This window comes from Brachyhypopomus gauderio, chromosome 7, assembly GCF_052324685.1.
Source record: "Brachyhypopomus gauderio isolate BG-103 chromosome 7, BGAUD_0.2, whole genome shotgun sequence".
Taxonomy (NCBI): domain Eukaryota; kingdom Metazoa; phylum Chordata; class Actinopteri; order Gymnotiformes; family Hypopomidae; genus Brachyhypopomus; species Brachyhypopomus gauderio.
In genome coordinates this window covers 30719067-30732733 of record NC_135217.1, presented here as the reverse complement: position 1 = coordinate 30732733, position 13667 = coordinate 30719067, and the positions used below count along the sequence as shown (strand labels likewise).

Sequence of the window (13667 nt, the reverse complement as noted above, 5' to 3'; positions counted from 1 at the left end):
TATTTTCAAAATAAAAGAACAAAGTATTTGCGGACAATAATTTTCTGCTACTTATCCATTCACGGTCCACAACCTTCCACTGACGTTGATCAGCAGTGGTCATCTTAAACAGTATTTTTGCACTGGACAGCGAAATTAACAGTTACACATAAACCCAAGGCGCGTACAAAATCGCTAAGATATCTGCGCATAAACGACGCCGTGACTTTTATTTTGAAATAACGGGCGCCTCACGGTGGCCCGGTGCCTGTTCGTAATTACTACGCTGGAGAAGAACGGGGCCGTGAACACCGTAAACACTTTGGTCGAGTGTGAAATTAGCTCTCTGCTTAGCACGAACCCCACAGTGAGTACATGGCGTGTTCAGTTATGATAACATGATTAACACTAGTGTCGGTTCTGAGGAGAAACGTTAATGGCGGCGGCCCACATACGTGTGATCTACAGACGTTAGTCGTTAGCTTCACTGCTAGTGTAACCACACAGAACCAGTCATGAATCACCTGAGCGGTTCGTATGTAGCCCGTCCAGAGCCTGATCCGGCGTGTAGGAGGTGTGGATAGTTTATTTTACATGTTAACGGCATTTATTTTCACTTTAGGGTTTTCTCGCAGAATGGAAACGACTGAAAACCCACAGAAGAAGCCGAAGAACGCCGGCCGGAAGGTGAGTTTGTGTTCGGGCCTGTGGCCTGAGCGTGACGGGTGGAGGTGGAGGTGGCGAACCTGGTGGCGCCGTGAAATGAGCAGTAGTCGCTGGAAGGTCCAGTTAAAGACAGTGGAGAGTGAAGGGGCGAATAAAGACATGTTTCACCACTACTGGTGGTTCTGGGACCGAGCGGAGCTGGGAAGGGAGGGACTCGGTTTTGAACGAAACGCTTCTTGAAATTATGCAAGCTCGAGTCAAACAAAAATGTGTGAAACTCATTTTTTACAGCTCAAAAAGAAGACAACTTTGGGTAAAAGAGGACGTCTGGTCACCTTATGGTTGACACTGACACTACTCAAATCATCAGACATCCAGACTAACTAAACAAGCAGACGACTGTCTACACTACTACCATTTATTTAAACATTTTAATTTACATACACCATGACACACTGTAGAATTTAAATCATTTGCTCATGAACGTGCAAGCACACACGCACACACACATGCCGTCATGTAAGCCCTGCACGAAGAGCTGTGTCCAGAGCCCATCTTACCCCTCTTTTGTAGTACGAGGTGGGGAAATGTGAATATCGTTAAAGCCGAAATGGGGACAAGGGCGATTGAAAATGGTTTTTGAATAAATGATGAAGTATAGAGAGTTAAATCTCTCCATTTCACTTGTTTTGAGGCCCCCAGTCACAGCTGCCTACATCATCCAAAGTCTCCTTGGGTAAATGTAGTGGATGGAGAAACGACTTTATTCACCCTTTTTCTGCAGAAATTTCATAAATGCACATAACATTTGCGAAATGTTTGGATAGAAACCCAGCTATTGAGACGTCATAGTTATTATTATAGCCAACAGAGTTCAAACTGGCATTTGGGGTGTAGATGTATAGTCAGGCTGGTATGGATGAGAAAGGCAGTATTATGCTGGTGTTGTGACTGATTCAGTCCCCCCTCCTGTGTTTATTGTGTCCACGGGTGCAAGCATGCACGAAAGCCTGCAGACTTTCAGACTGAGCTCTGAAAATACAGAAGCCAAAACACAAGATATTAGGGATGCACCGAAATGAAAATTCTTAGCCGAAACCGAAAACCGAAAATGAGGAAACCAAGGCCGAAAGCCGAAAACCGAAACACCGAAATACAGAAAGCACTTTGAGTTACATGTATGTATGAAAGGTGCTATACAAATAAAGATTATTATTATTATGCCAATTATTAATAACATTGGATTTATGGCTAACCTCACTAAAATCAAGGCATTGCTATTCAAAGAATAAATCAACTACAAAATTTGATTTGTATATATTTATTTAGCACTGACATTACAGTAATGCATATTATAAAATAAAATTAGTGGTGGGCCGTTAACGGCGATACCGCTGTCAACGGCCGACCACTAATTAAATTAAACTCGCTTGCAGACCGTTTTTATCTGAGAGGATAAATATATGTATTTTATACGAGTTAAATTTAGTTATAACTGACTGGCCTGAAAGATAAATATAAATTCTCTCATAAAAACGTGACGTGAGTTGCAACAACATTAAACAGCTCAGGTAAACACACTTCTGAGAAATGTCGTCTGCTCGGCAAAACATAACGGGGCTCAATGTGCTCTATTAGCCTACGAAATCCCTACGACAGAGAACGGTTGATCGTCTAAGGCAACGAGTTCCTTAATTTTTGGTGTAATGTCTTTTGCCTCGGCGCCAACACTGGAAAACTTTTTTGCTAGTTTTATCCAAATAAGCGCGTGCAGGTGGCGATTTTTGCTTGCGTCATCACAGCACATTGTTTCGGCCGTGTTGTTTCGGTGATGAAAGTATTTCGGCCGAAAACCGAAAATGCAAATTTAAGCCATTTCGGCCGAAAATTTTCGGTGGCCGAATTTTCGGTGCATCCCTACAAGATATCCTAAAAGTCAGATTATGAAATTCACGTTTTTATAAACACTAAAATGAAGTGTCTGTTTTTATTAGTAATGAATAAATGTTTCACCCACATCAGTAGTAAATCCCCAACATGTACTTTAAGGTGTTTATGGCAGTGAAATGGATCTGGAGAAGCTAATTCACCTGTCTAAAAGTGCCCCCCTACATTTACATAGTCATGCGAAAATGTTTTGTTCACTTAAGTAGGCTTACATTCATCAATATTAAAATTGAGGCTTACATTTCTCTATAACCATGTTTGTTGTCAGTAAAATGCAAAAATCACACCATTAGCTTCTTCAACTGTCCAAAATAATATTCAAGAAACCCAAAATATTATTCAGGAAAACCCACATCTTTCTCTTTTTCAAAGTGGATTTTGTATTCTGACTTTTAGGATATCTTATAGTGTTTTGTCTACTGTACAAAAGCTCAATCACCTGCAGGTTTTTTTCGTGCAAGCGTGAACCTTTGGACACAAGAAACATGAACTGGACGGGGAACTGAATCAGACACAACACAGGCACTTTACTGATACGGACATAGCCAAGACACTTGAAACTCGAAGAAGGAATTCCACCTTAAATTAGAATATAGGTGTTCGAACAACTGGGAAAACATCTAGTATTATGTGATGAGTCAAAAACAGGGTTTTTGTAATTTTGGGAGCCCAGCCTGTAATAACACTAGTGTGGCTAGTCTTTGTTGGTATATTTGAAACTAGACAACTGGGGGCACATGCATTACTCATTGCCTAGTGCTAGACGTGCTTCCAGTTGTCCAAAGACACATTTTTACTTTCAAATGGCATTTACCCTAAAGTTTCTATTGTCCTGACTATAATGGTATCAAAGTGCCAGTACAAAACGGTATTTCCCAGCCAAACTAGTCTGACTACAGGCTATACCCCCAAATGTTTATTAAATCCTAGTACTTCAAGTGAAAAATGCAAACTTACTCAGTGGAAGAAAAAAAAATTACAAAAAGTATTTTTTTTTTGTTGACCATCATTCCTTGCTAGACAACTTCGCTGTATGCTAAAACAAACATAAAGTTTTGTTCCCTGCAGGTTTTCTCTTCCTCTGGTTAACATTTAATCACTGCAAGCTAAATACACAAATTATTAATTAATTATTCAAATTAATAATGACTTTAAAGAAGCATATTCTGTTTAAATAAGCATAATTCAAATTGGTTCTTAATAAAGGGTCATGTATCCTGACTATGACCGTATTGATAAAGTACTAGCACAAAATTTTCACAGCCACACTAGTTTGGCTTCTAGTTAGTTACTACTGCTAGTTCATGGATCAAGGTTTGGTCAGTGTGTAATTTTGATTATTTAATCTTAATTATATTTCTTTTGTTTCATTTATGTATTTTTTCTTTGTTCCCTTTTATGTGTTTTTAAATGTGGTTTAAAAAGTTACCAGAACATTTATTTGACAGAATTTGATTTCCCAAGTGTTGCTAGAATCGCAATGCTCTAATGTGGCTAACTGTCACATACTGCACTAGCTGAATGATCTAGAAAGGGTTTTCAAAGTGCAGTCTAATGATGTATCGGTAACTTCATACATGGAGTGAGTAACGGCACGCTCTAGCAGCCGTTTCATACCATGTGACTGCAGAGTAGCTGTGAGGTGTATCCGTGACCCCTGAGCTTTTGTTTGGGGGTCCCATTCTGGTTGACCCTCTCAGCCTTGCAGGTTTTTGACTCTGAGCAGAGGTGCGTTGGATCACGACTGGTCCCGGGTTAAAGCTTGGTTATTTCTAGAAACCGAAAGCTTAACACGACCTGCAGGAGCAACCCCACACGCGCTGGTCAGTGCGCGCTGGTTGCTTGATTTGCCATTATAAAATGAGAAATACAAGCGAGCTAGCAGAAAGGAATTTAGGTAAGGTTCTCTTGGTGATAAGGTTAATGATATATACTTAAAACGGAAACTGACGGGGGCTGAAATCGTACTTTATTGTCTTTATTATTTTATTTATTTTTACCACAAACACCAGTGCATAAGCACTGCTAAGCTTTGTGATATTTAAAGCTGCATCATATATTGTGCAGCTTGCACCCTGACCTATAGGCTTAAAAATGATTTGACTGCTGTGTGCCTTCTTCATGTGTCTCTAAATCTACCCCATGCTGCTGTTGGCAGTGGGGAAGAGGTGTATTACTGTTCTTCTAGTGCACGTATGTGGACAAGCTGGGAGAGGGAGTTGAGGAGACCATTGGTTGGCTCACCCACGCACCCCTGTCTCCAAACTCATGGAGAGCAACCCAGAGGAGGATGGGCCGTCCGAGTGTGGGGTGTTGCACCCCACCTCACATACTATACTGTCTCTCTAACTCCTCTTTATCTCTCTCTTTCTGATGGTTTTATTTGTCATCTATGACAGAAAAAGCAGCCAGTCCACAGTGGTGACATAGGTAAGTCCCGCCCTCAGCCTCCGGATCTGCTCTTTGGCCTTGGTGATGTCATCACCATGTGCCCCCTCTGAGGTCAGAGCTGTAGTGCTTAAATTTTAAACAATACACAAACACAGCTCCTGCAGCTGTTGTTGAAAAGTTTTTGCAAACTATTTGGATATATTTGACCTTAAATGTTGTGCCATTTCCTTTTTTTAAATTGATCGTGTAACCTTCTCTGAACAACATTGGAAACTTCAACACGCAGTCCTGTATTAAGCACCGTAGGTATGCCCGGATGTATTGGGCTGTGTCGTCGTTGACGGCCCAAAGAGGCAGGAGGACGATATTTAACGGTGCAGCAAATTGTGGAGGGTTACCTTATATTGGTCACTGTCTTTCTGAAAGACAACATGGCCGCCCAGGCCGTTCGTTGCTTCAGGTGGAACGGTGGATGAGCTTTGGCTCAAGTAAAGCTCTTCGCTTGGGGCTTTTCTGTTGTCACAAAAGCCCATTAACAGTTTAGTCCACTGTGCCAATACTGGAAAAAATGGTTTGTACTGAAGAACAAATGTGGTGGAACCTCACCGATTGGCCCAAAGCCGATCAGCCAATCGGGAGACTAGCATAGAGTGTATGGTTGATGGTCTGTAGTACTGAGCGAAACGATGTTATCTTTGATGGCCAAATTTTCCTATAAAACCAAAGGAGAGTGAAAGAACAAATGAAAGAGGAGGGTTGGGATGGGGGGGGCGTGCTGTGTCTGGGGCAGTAAAACAATGTGGAGAGCCTGGTGCTCCTGACTCTGGTGCTGGTTGCTGGTGCTGGACTCCTGATGTCACGTCTGGAGGAGGAGGGGAAGCAGCCTGGAATGGACCTCTAGAGTTCAGGCGTCTCGTAGTCCGATCTGCCTGCACTTTAAGACGTCTTGGCAGTAAGATGAGTATTTTTACACGTCCAGAAAACCGAACTGCCTTTGTTTAAAGGCACTGTGACTTTCTGGAGATGCGTGAAGAACAGGAGCCCCTCAGCTGCACCGTAATTGGCCCTGACGCAGTGCTGTTTCTAGGCACTGTACTTTGACCACTGGAATGGGCCAGGGGTCGTTGGCTGGCACCTTCTGCCCGATCATTTGAACAGTGACTGTTGAGTTTTTACATGTTGTTCAGCACTCGTATTCATCGTGTGGCTCACTTCTTTGGCCACAGCTTTTTTTTGTTGTCGTTTTGTTTGTTTTTCTTCTTCTGAACCGATGGGCTCCTGTTTGGCACAAACAAGGAACCTGCGTGCCCCGGCAGATATCAGGATTCGGTGGGGTCCTGCCTTTGTGCCCAAGCTGTAAAAGACCAGCTCAATCTCATGAGGATTTGTGTAGCAGCCTGCTGTGCCACCTAGACTTTGTCCTTCTAACTCATGTGTGTCCTGCCAGTGTTCACCAAGAACGGCGCCATTCACACCATGCCCCCCCTGAGCAAGCTGCTGAAAACTGCCACAGAGCCAGTTATCGGTACGGAACACGTCCTAATGGCAACATGCACCTTCTTGTGGAAATGGATGAACACTGATATTTTGTGTGTGTGTGTGTGTGTGTTTGTAGGCCTTCAGTTTGTATGGGAGTATCGCAGTCCCACAAAATCGGTCCCGCCCCATTACCAGTGTAAACTGTGCAAAGTTCAGTTACTGCAGCACGAGATGGCGGCCCACATTATTGGGTGGAAACACTGCTTCCGGTACTTGGTGAGACCCGTCCCTTTTATTCCACTGCATTAAACCACGTTAACTGCGCAGGAACGCACATCGCTGGCGTCCACCTGCGACCTTTAGAAAACGTTTGTACGAAACTGACGCGTTCTCTTGCCCTCCTGCTGGGCGATAGAAGCGGAATAACCCGGAGAAAATGCCGGAGGAGGAGCCAGAAGCTGCTAAAAACCCTGTGATCAGGAGATCCATCAAAACGGCTGCCACGGAGGTGGAGAAGACGGAGGGCAGAGGTCAACTCAAGGTAAGAACAGAGCACGCTCCAACCCTGCGCCTGGGATGTGTTCACACCAGCATTCTGTCTAGATCTAATCTTTACTATACTCCAGATTCATGAAAGTCTAAACACGGGCCGAAAAAAAAAGACTTGCGTCAACCGGAATGATTTACGATCCGTTTCATTTGACCATCCTAACACACGATTTACCTGTGCGCACTCTCTAGGTTGTCATCAAGGAGCCCAGTGACGTACCAGCATTTCAGAACATGAGTGAGTCAAACGCTACATTTTGCATGATGGCTGTTATGCCCTGGAGCTAACTTATCAGTTCACATAACTGAGACCATTATGTTAATGAGAGCTCCCACTGTCTGTCTGTCTGTGTGTGTGTGTGTGTGTGTGTGTGTGTGTGTGTGTGTGTGTGTGTGTGTGTGTGTGTGTGTGTGTGTGTGTGTGTGTGTGTGTGTGTGTGCGCCAGAGACTGCACATCCCAATGTGGGAGGACCCGGTGCTGCAGGTCTTCTTGGACCAGCGCCTAGAGGTGTTTATCCAGGTTAGTGCGTTGGGGACGGGCTCGACCCACCTCAGAGTTTCTCAGTCAGAACGTCTGATTTGACCTTTCCTCCCTCTGTCTTAGGTGGCCCTTTCGGTGGTTTTCCTGACCTGCCCTTCCCAGGAGACTTCCCATCTAGGGGTGGACTGTTACCCGATTACCCCCCCAGCATGCATCCTGTTATGGCTGATGGTCCCATGAGGAGGGGCCAGTCTGACATGGGCCCCCTTCCTAATTCCGGCCGCTACGGGAAGCCCGTGACTGGACATGACAGGCTTGTGGGCAACCTGGAGGGCATGCAGCGCTTTTCCGGCAGTGGGTCCATGCGCTTGGGCTCGGATGGCTTTGGCATGGGTCCACGTAGTGATGGAATAGGCAGGCCGTTTCCCAACGACCCTCCCATGAACGTGGGCGGCAGCAGAAAGACCTCTGAGGGCAACAGCACCCTTACAACACTTCTCAGATATCTGGTACAGATTCTGGCCGTGAATGATAATGTGACTGTTGCTGTTGAAGTGTGTGAACTGTGGTGTTTGTCCAGTGTGTGGAGGTAGTGAGCTTAAATTGGATTTCATTGAGTTTCAGAGTTAATGTTGATGTTCTTAATGTGTCCCAAGGATCCAGTCAAAAAAAAAAAAAAGTGATCACCAAACACTAGTGATATTTTACAAGCTCCACACTTACCACCTGTTGCTAGGGATTTATTTATTTTTTCTCAGTTCTGTGGCGTTAAGCGAATTGTTGCGTGTAATTTCAGGATACATTCAGAATTGAAAATGAAGACGATGCTCAGGTTGTGCTGAAGATCACCCAGAAGCTCACGGACGTGTTGATGGAATACCGCCTCAGAAGTATTTCCTCGGTAATGACCACATGGATGCAGATGAAAACATCTACAGTCTAATGGGTGGGAGAAACCATATCAAAAAGAAAAGAATAACTAAACCCCAGCCTTATTCTGAGCTATAATGATCTATAATCATGCACTTAACAAAGAGGCATGTCTTGTAACTGACATTGTGCAGAGGAGTATTTATTCCTCACTAATCTCTGATTATGAACACCAGTTTGAAGTATGTACTGACAATTCAATACTACAGAAAGGATATGGTGTGCCCATATAACTACCTACTTATCATTCTGCTCCAGTCATTTAGGTGTGAGGTGAAAAGTTAAAGAAAATGTAAATAACGGAGCCGAAGCAAATGCCTTTTATTATTTCAGCAGTTGTTTTCCACATTTCTGAGAACCAAATAATAAAGTTAGCCATCTGCGTGTCTACTCGACACTGGCTGGGTAAAACGGATCATTTTGGTTCTGAGAAATGAAACCTTTTTAGACAAAAATATAATGTATCCTTCATTTGGCTGGTGATGAGTTAGACAAAATGTCAGACAGGCCACTTATCTAAAGGTTGTTTGGACAGATAGGTTACATACCTAAAATAACATGGTGTTGACAGTCATAATAATTCATATGTTCTAGACAGACATAAAAAAAATATACATAGCTCAGTTCCAGCTTTTCCACATTTTTCTAAATAAAACTGCCTCAGCCCAAACACTTCAGTGGGTCGCTGAAATGTCCAGTCTCTCGTGAGCCTGGTCTGATTTACAGAAACTCAAAATTACATGTTCCCACATCACTAGTCCAAGATTTTTCTATCACTGGGTGTCCATGCAGAATCCTGTGGCACTACACATGCAGTATGTCTCTATCCTGATGATGAGTACCGTGGCTATCCTGCTACTGCTGGTGACGGTCCGTTCACGATCCAGTGTGCCGTTTCCCCAGAGTTCTGCTCTGAGTGCATGTTGTGAACGTATTTTCCAGGTGCCCAGTATGGACTCCAGTTCCTTGAGCAGTATGAGCTTCTCTTCACGGCTGCCTCCCAGTTCCAACGACAGGCTTTCCAGCAGCATAAAAGGTGTGAGGTCTACACGCACAAACCGCACGTCCAGTTTCTCCCCAGTTGTTTACCCCTGCAGCCCAGTGGGTTGTGGCCTCATCTGAGAATGAAGTGTCTCTGTGCATGTGATGACATCTCATTATTCGTTTAAACCTTCACAGGGTGGAGTTTTAGCTGTGCTAAATATTAATCTCTGACATCTTGTACCCCCCCCCCCCCCCTTTCTCTTCCTCCAACAGGCTCTTCCAGATTCTATAACTGAGGACCTTCTGCATTCACCTGGCAAACATTTTTCTTTTGTTTTGGACCAAATTCCCAATTTTAATTAGGATTTTATGTTCGTAGTTTCTTACGTTTCTCAGGTCATATTCATAATCCCATTTGGCATGCTCATGCAGACTTTAATGATGGCTTAAGTGATCTTAAAGCTTACACTATATATTTATAAGGTGTTTCCAAAATGTTTTTTCAGTAGTATCAATAAAAAGTTAAAACAGTGTATTCATTTTTGGCGTTTCACTTCATCACTATTAGCAAAATATTTTTTTCTATTTTCTCTTATGCTGTAGTTCATAAATTGTTTAGAAATCTTTAATACAGAGGATACAGAAGTAATACACAATTGGGATTAAGGAACAGATAAGATAATCCTTTATTAATCCCTCAGAGGGGAAATTTGCATATGGAACTTGATGAGATGAACAAATCCACAGACACTCAGAACAGGACCTCCAGTGCTTTAACAGAGACAGTGTTGCACCTTCTGGTACTAAAGACTAATGTCCTTCATGCCCAATGCCAGAATGATCTGGAGCAATCCGCTTTGTTCTTACAGCAACCTTGATGCCATCTCGATGAGGCTCACTGAAACCTTTTTTTGTACATGCCGTTCTTGCATGTGGCCACTTTCTCTCAGTCCTTTTAACATTTAGGTTTTCACATTACCAATGTTTGATTCACAGCTTAAACCTTTATGCTTATGAATATTTATTACTTCAGTCCAGCATTCAGTTTGTTGCCACGTGCAAAATGTCAAGATACCATCCGTACACGGTCATTTCTGCCACATAAATCAGCCATTCCCTCACTCATGCATCAGATGGCCAAAGACCTCACACACTTGTACACACCTCATCAGACTAAGAATAAAAGTCAATGGTCACACCACAAGGTCCATTTGTTTAATTGTGTTAAACATTAACATACACAGGATTTTGGCAAAGATTGATCTCTCTTTTAGAAAGCTTAAAGAAGCAGTCAGCAGGTATCGTAGAGGCATTTTTAACCAACCCACTTCCTCCAAACAGTTCGGTTTTGCTCTGCTTCAATTCCCTTTGTTAAGTCAAACTGGGAGACAGGATGGAGCCAAAACATGAACTGTCCAGAAGCCCCTGCAGACTGGGCTGGGAAACCCTATTACCCACCAAGACACTGAAGCGAATCCCTCACTTGAATCAAACAATTCGTGTCAGATAAAAAGACAACATGCAGCCTCAGCTGCATAATATACATTCATATTTGAATCACTGGAGCTAAGGTGGTCCAGTACCATTTCTGCCAGGTAATTTATACACTTATGTCCACTGTTGAGCCAGTGATACAGCCATTTGGGGAGGGCAGGTAAAAGGAACAGAAATCATAGCCCCACCCCCCAGTCATCTTGCTTTAAGCAGGATGTCCTTTGTCTGCTGTAAGGAAACACATCTAAGGAGGATCTTCACGCCCATGAATAGCCTCCCATTCAGGGCATGATGGGTGTCTTGGGCCCTCTGCTCACACATTAGCTGAACGACTGCTTCCCCAATGCCGTGTCCACGGTCGTCCTCCAACAGCGTGATGTCCCATTCACGGACACCGTACGCACCAAAGAAGTCTCTCACTTCTGCTTTCTTCACGTCGGCAGGGAAATTCCGAGCATAGATCCAAGACAAGGCAGTTTCCGATAATGGGGATTTTGCCACGTAAAATGAGTTCTTCTGAAACATGAGCCTCATTTTCTCCTTGGTTATAGAAGATACGTGGATGTGTTTGGTGCCAAAGACGCTACCGTCCATGTTGAGGGCCATGGCATAATCCTCAGGGTGAGAGAACATGATGAAGGCAGTGGACGTTCTCTCCCTCCACTTATTCAACAGGTGTATGATTTTGTTATTTGGAATGTCGGGACATGAGAACAGGGCTCTTATCTCCGTTTTGGTCATGTTTTTGGGAAGGTTCTGCACCATGATACAGTACTCTGCAGCAAATCCCACAGTACCTGGATGTCTGTGTCTTGGAGATCCAGAATGCAACCGGTCTTCTGAACAGCGCCGTTTTGGAGGTCCAGCAACCGACCAGTCTTTCGGACGCCTTTTCCCTGCAATATTGTGGAACGAATGCACATCAGGAGAGTTCCTCTCCTGCTCCGAGGAGGAAGGAGACTGGGTTTTTGCACGTTCCTCCACGGCGCTTGTCCACATCCTCTCGTGGGCCAGCCTGACCTGGATGCTGGATCCCAGCAGGGTTCTGCGGCTGTATTTCAGGCCTTTCTCGGCCTCCTGAACACTTGCCACCTTCACTATACAGCACTGGTCACGACCCTGAAGAACGTTCATTCTGACATCCATAACAGCCACACCACTAAGGAAGTGGCAGACTTTCTGCTTGTTGGCTGCCGTAGGAAGTCCATAAAGTCGAAGATAAGCTGATCTGCCGATCTCTTCTCCCTTTATCTGATGCTCATCGTGTTGTCTTGCGGACTGCTTGACTGCAGTCTGGGGCATCGGGTCTTTAGCCACAGCATCTTTTTGCTTATTTAACTGCAACATAATTTTCTGTTTAAGTTCAATGAAGCTGCTGATATTTAGGGTGACGGGAGATCCTGCGAGGGGTTTTCCAGAACGCTGGATTGCTAGCTGGCCATCGCTCTTGCTAGTGAATATAATAAAAGCTTCCCCCAACTTTCCACCAATGATATGCACACCACCTTCAGGGATGTGCAAGCCATCAAAGAATCTGCGGATGTCTCCTGATCCTGCATCAATGTTCAGACCCTCTAAACGCAGTATTACAGCCATGTTCTGCAAACTTGCGATACCTGCATAGAAAAAAAAAATTACAAAAACAAAACTAAGCAAAGATCATCATGGAAAAAGTATATTATGGCAGCTTCTCATCTCGTGTGATGTCCCGATAACTTTCGAAAATCAAACGCAATCCCCACAAACCTGGCTCTTCTTTGTCCGTAGATGGTAGAAGTTCAGACACTTCTCGTAGAAAGTGTGGAGAAAAGGATAAAAGTTTTAAATTAAGGCCAATAACTCACCTTTCACGTGTTCGTGAACGAACAGACCGAATCTAATTTAGTCTTATCCGACAGCAGTGTTTCACTACTTGGCGTGTCGACCTCACACACGTGTCTCCTTCACCAAGCACCTCGTGCTGCGCGTGCGAATGTTGTTTTTTTTCTCCCTGTAGCGCGAGCCCGCGACTTTTAAGGGGGTAGGGCGAAAGGAGTTGTGGGTAGCCTTACAGGAAGAGGCGGGGCTTCTCTACCATGGCGACGGGGACGCTTCGGTCGCGGGAGTTTATCTCTGTATACCTCATTTTCCTTCTGAAACCCGAAATTTGTTCATGTGAACTGTTTTCTGTCTCTTTTACGCGGCCATCGGACTGCGGGGTCGAGAACTACTTTGACATTTCGAGTTTGTCTTGTGTGAAATGCGGACCGAACCAAATCAGCAGTAAATCAGGTGAAGCCTGCTGGTTCCGACGGTGGTTTATTGGTGTTATCATAACAAAAACGAGTCACTTGCTTCATCAGATCTCTTGTGATCTCCAAAACAGGCTTGAGCTGCGAATGTCAGACAGGGTTCAAGGTGCTGGGCAGCGGTGGAGGGTCCGTCACGTGTCAGAGATGCCCGGAGCCCACACCGGTACCGAACCGGCTCGGTTCTACACGCATTCATGATGTACACACTCACAGCGTGCGGGGTGTAAAGCCTTGTGTGTTTTGTAGGGTGTTACTCAGGACGGATATGGGTGTATCCGATGTCCAGGCAGCCAGGGCGAGGACGGAAAATGTCAGTGTCCTACAGGACACGTTTTGGGTGAGTATTTGAGTGTATCACCGCTATTAAAGGTCTTTAGCAACATACAGTATATACAATATGTGACCATGCAAGCAAAATATAAATCCATGTAATAGTAAGTGATTACGGGGAAAAATATTTGCAGCTTAGCCCAGT

The 13667-nt window shown here is 44.2% G+C and overlaps 3 protein-coding genes across 4 annotated transcripts in view; 2 read left to right on the top strand and 1 right to left on the bottom strand.

The window, feature by feature from the left end:
• The first annotated feature begins 226 nt into the window (after positions 1-226).
• On the top strand, positions 227-9942 carry LOC143519572 (uncharacterized). 2 transcript variants are annotated; one of them, XM_077013158.1, is made up of 12 exons: positions 227-346; positions 602-666; positions 4992-5022; positions 6431-6508; positions 6599-6738; positions 6878-7003; positions 7204-7249; positions 7458-7532; positions 7617-8002; positions 8290-8394; positions 9366-9459; positions 9681-9942. In XM_077013158.1, exons 2-12 carry the CDS (start codon positions 616-618, stop codon positions 9701-9703), a joined length of 1155 nt encoding a protein of 384 aa, XP_076869273.1. In that variant the 5' UTR covers positions 227-346; positions 602-615; the 3' UTR covers positions 9704-9942. The 2 variants fall into 2 exon arrangements, with proteins under 2 accessions (XP_076869273.1, XP_076869274.1); XM_077013159.1 differs by lacking the exon at positions 4992-5022 and having other exon boundaries at positions 256-346.
• Positions 9943-10600: 658 nt separating this feature from the next.
• rbm12ba (RNA binding motif protein 12Ba) lies at positions 10601-12497 on the bottom strand. The gene has a single exon (XM_077013157.1). The coding sequence runs from the start codon at positions 12495-12497 to the stop codon at positions 11097-11099; it is 1401 nt and encodes a 466-aa protein (XP_076869272.1). The 3' UTR covers positions 10601-11096.
• Positions 12498-12512: 15 nt separating this feature from the next.
• The window catches only part of tmem67 (transmembrane protein 67), a 29976-nt gene continuing 28821 nt past the window's right edge, over positions 12513-13667 (top strand). The window contains exons 1-3 of the mRNA XM_077013155.1: positions 12513-13172; positions 13267-13355; positions 13439-13529. Coding sequence (XP_076869270.1) covers positions 12977-13172; positions 13267-13355; positions 13439-13529 — 376 coding nt within the window. The 5' untranslated portion in view covers positions 12513-12976. The remainder of the gene's footprint in view (positions 13173-13266; positions 13356-13438; positions 13530-13667) is intronic.